The 1,425-nt window shown below is 32.3% G+C and overlaps 1 protein-coding gene across 1 annotated transcript; it reads left to right on the forward strand.

Annotated features, from left to right (window-relative positions):
- Positions 1 to 6: 6 nt before the first annotated feature.
- LOC107736330 (tyrosine 3-monooxygenase-like) lies at positions 7 to 1,425 on the forward strand (the record flags this gene model as incomplete). The annotated part of the gene is made up of 3 exons (XM_016547773.1): positions 7 to 156; positions 1,036 to 1,210; positions 1,304 to 1,425. Coding segments are annotated over 3 exons (444 nt in total), but the record flags the coding sequence as incomplete, so codon positions are not given.

Consider the following 1,425-nt stretch of genomic DNA (forward strand, 5'->3'; position numbering starts at 1 on the left):
AAGGAGCGCGAGGCGGCGGCCGCGGCGGCGGAGGCTGCGGGACTCAGCGAGCAGATCGTGTTTGAGGAGAGCGATGGAAAAGCCTTGCTCAGTCTCTTCTTCTCTCTGAGGAGTTCAAAGAGCCCAGCGCTGTCCCGCACTCTCAAGGTTTTTGAGGTAAACCAGAATTTCTTTGTGCAAAAGATACTTTTAGACCAGATATCCTGAAGAAAATGGTAAAAGACTGATATTGGAAATGTTATCTTAATAAGAATCCTTATGGGCTCATATGTGAATTTGTATATATTTTTTGACAACTACTTAGTCTTTAATTTGAAATATAAAATAGTTATAGGCTACTGTAGGCTACATCATTTTTTCAGTTTAATATCAGACAAAATGTATTTTAAAAAGTATACTTTACGAGTTACATAACTAGAAAACTAGAATGGTATATTTTAATATCTTATTTAATGTCTAATCTAAAGTCTGAATATGTAGAACTATATGTAGACTAGATTTTTTTCTTCGTATATGTTCTAAAATGTATTTATTAATGTACTTAATATATGTTCTTAAGTAACATAAAATACAAAATAAATAAATAAATAAAAATCGACATCTAAAATGTATTTATTGATTTATAATGTAAAATATTGTTCTAAATATGTGGAAGAACAGAAGAAAATGTTCTTGATATAGCCTATGGTCTTGAGTAACAACAAAATGAAAAAAATCTAATAAATTATTTATTATGTATTTATAAATGTATTTATTAATTGCTAATTTATATTTATTAATATTAATATGTTGTATGGTCATATACCAATATATGTGTATTCTCACATTTATTTATATGTATGTAAATTGTTTATTTGAAAATCAAACGTCATAAATAGTTTTTATATATATTGCACATTTGACAGTTCACCTTAAATAAAGAAAATCCTATCATTACAGTTCTCTCTGTCTGATGACATTACTACAATATGGCCATTTATTTTTTTGTATTTTCTTTTGAATTTTATTCTGTTGTTCAACTACTGAACACCACAGACATTTGAAGCCAAGATCCATCATCTTGAGACCAGACCCAGCCGAAAACCAAAAGACGGTTTGGAGGATCTGGAGTATTATGTTCAGTGTGAGGTGCACCTGTCAGACGTCAGCACACTGGTCAGCTCTCTCAAGAGAAGCGTAGAGGATGTCAAAACCACTAAAGAGGTCAAATGTGAGTCTATTAAAGAAGAATGTTGCTCTGTTTTATCTCGTCCTTATCTGAATGTCAGTTATGCTAAGCTTTTGTACTTTTGTCTTTCTCCAGTTCATTGGTTTCCCAGAAAAATTGCTGAACTGGATAAATGCCATCATCTCGTCACCAAATTTGATCCGGATCTGGATCAGGATCATCCAGTAAGTGCTGGATTAGTTCTGCTCTACTAATAA

The sequence above is a fragment of the Sinocyclocheilus rhinocerous genome, unplaced genomic scaffold (assembly GCF_001515625.1).
Source record: "Sinocyclocheilus rhinocerous isolate Xijiao unplaced genomic scaffold, SAMN03320098_v1.1 C36637378, whole genome shotgun sequence".
In the NCBI taxonomy this organism is placed as follows: domain Eukaryota; kingdom Metazoa; phylum Chordata; class Actinopteri; order Cypriniformes; family Cyprinidae; genus Sinocyclocheilus; species Sinocyclocheilus rhinocerous.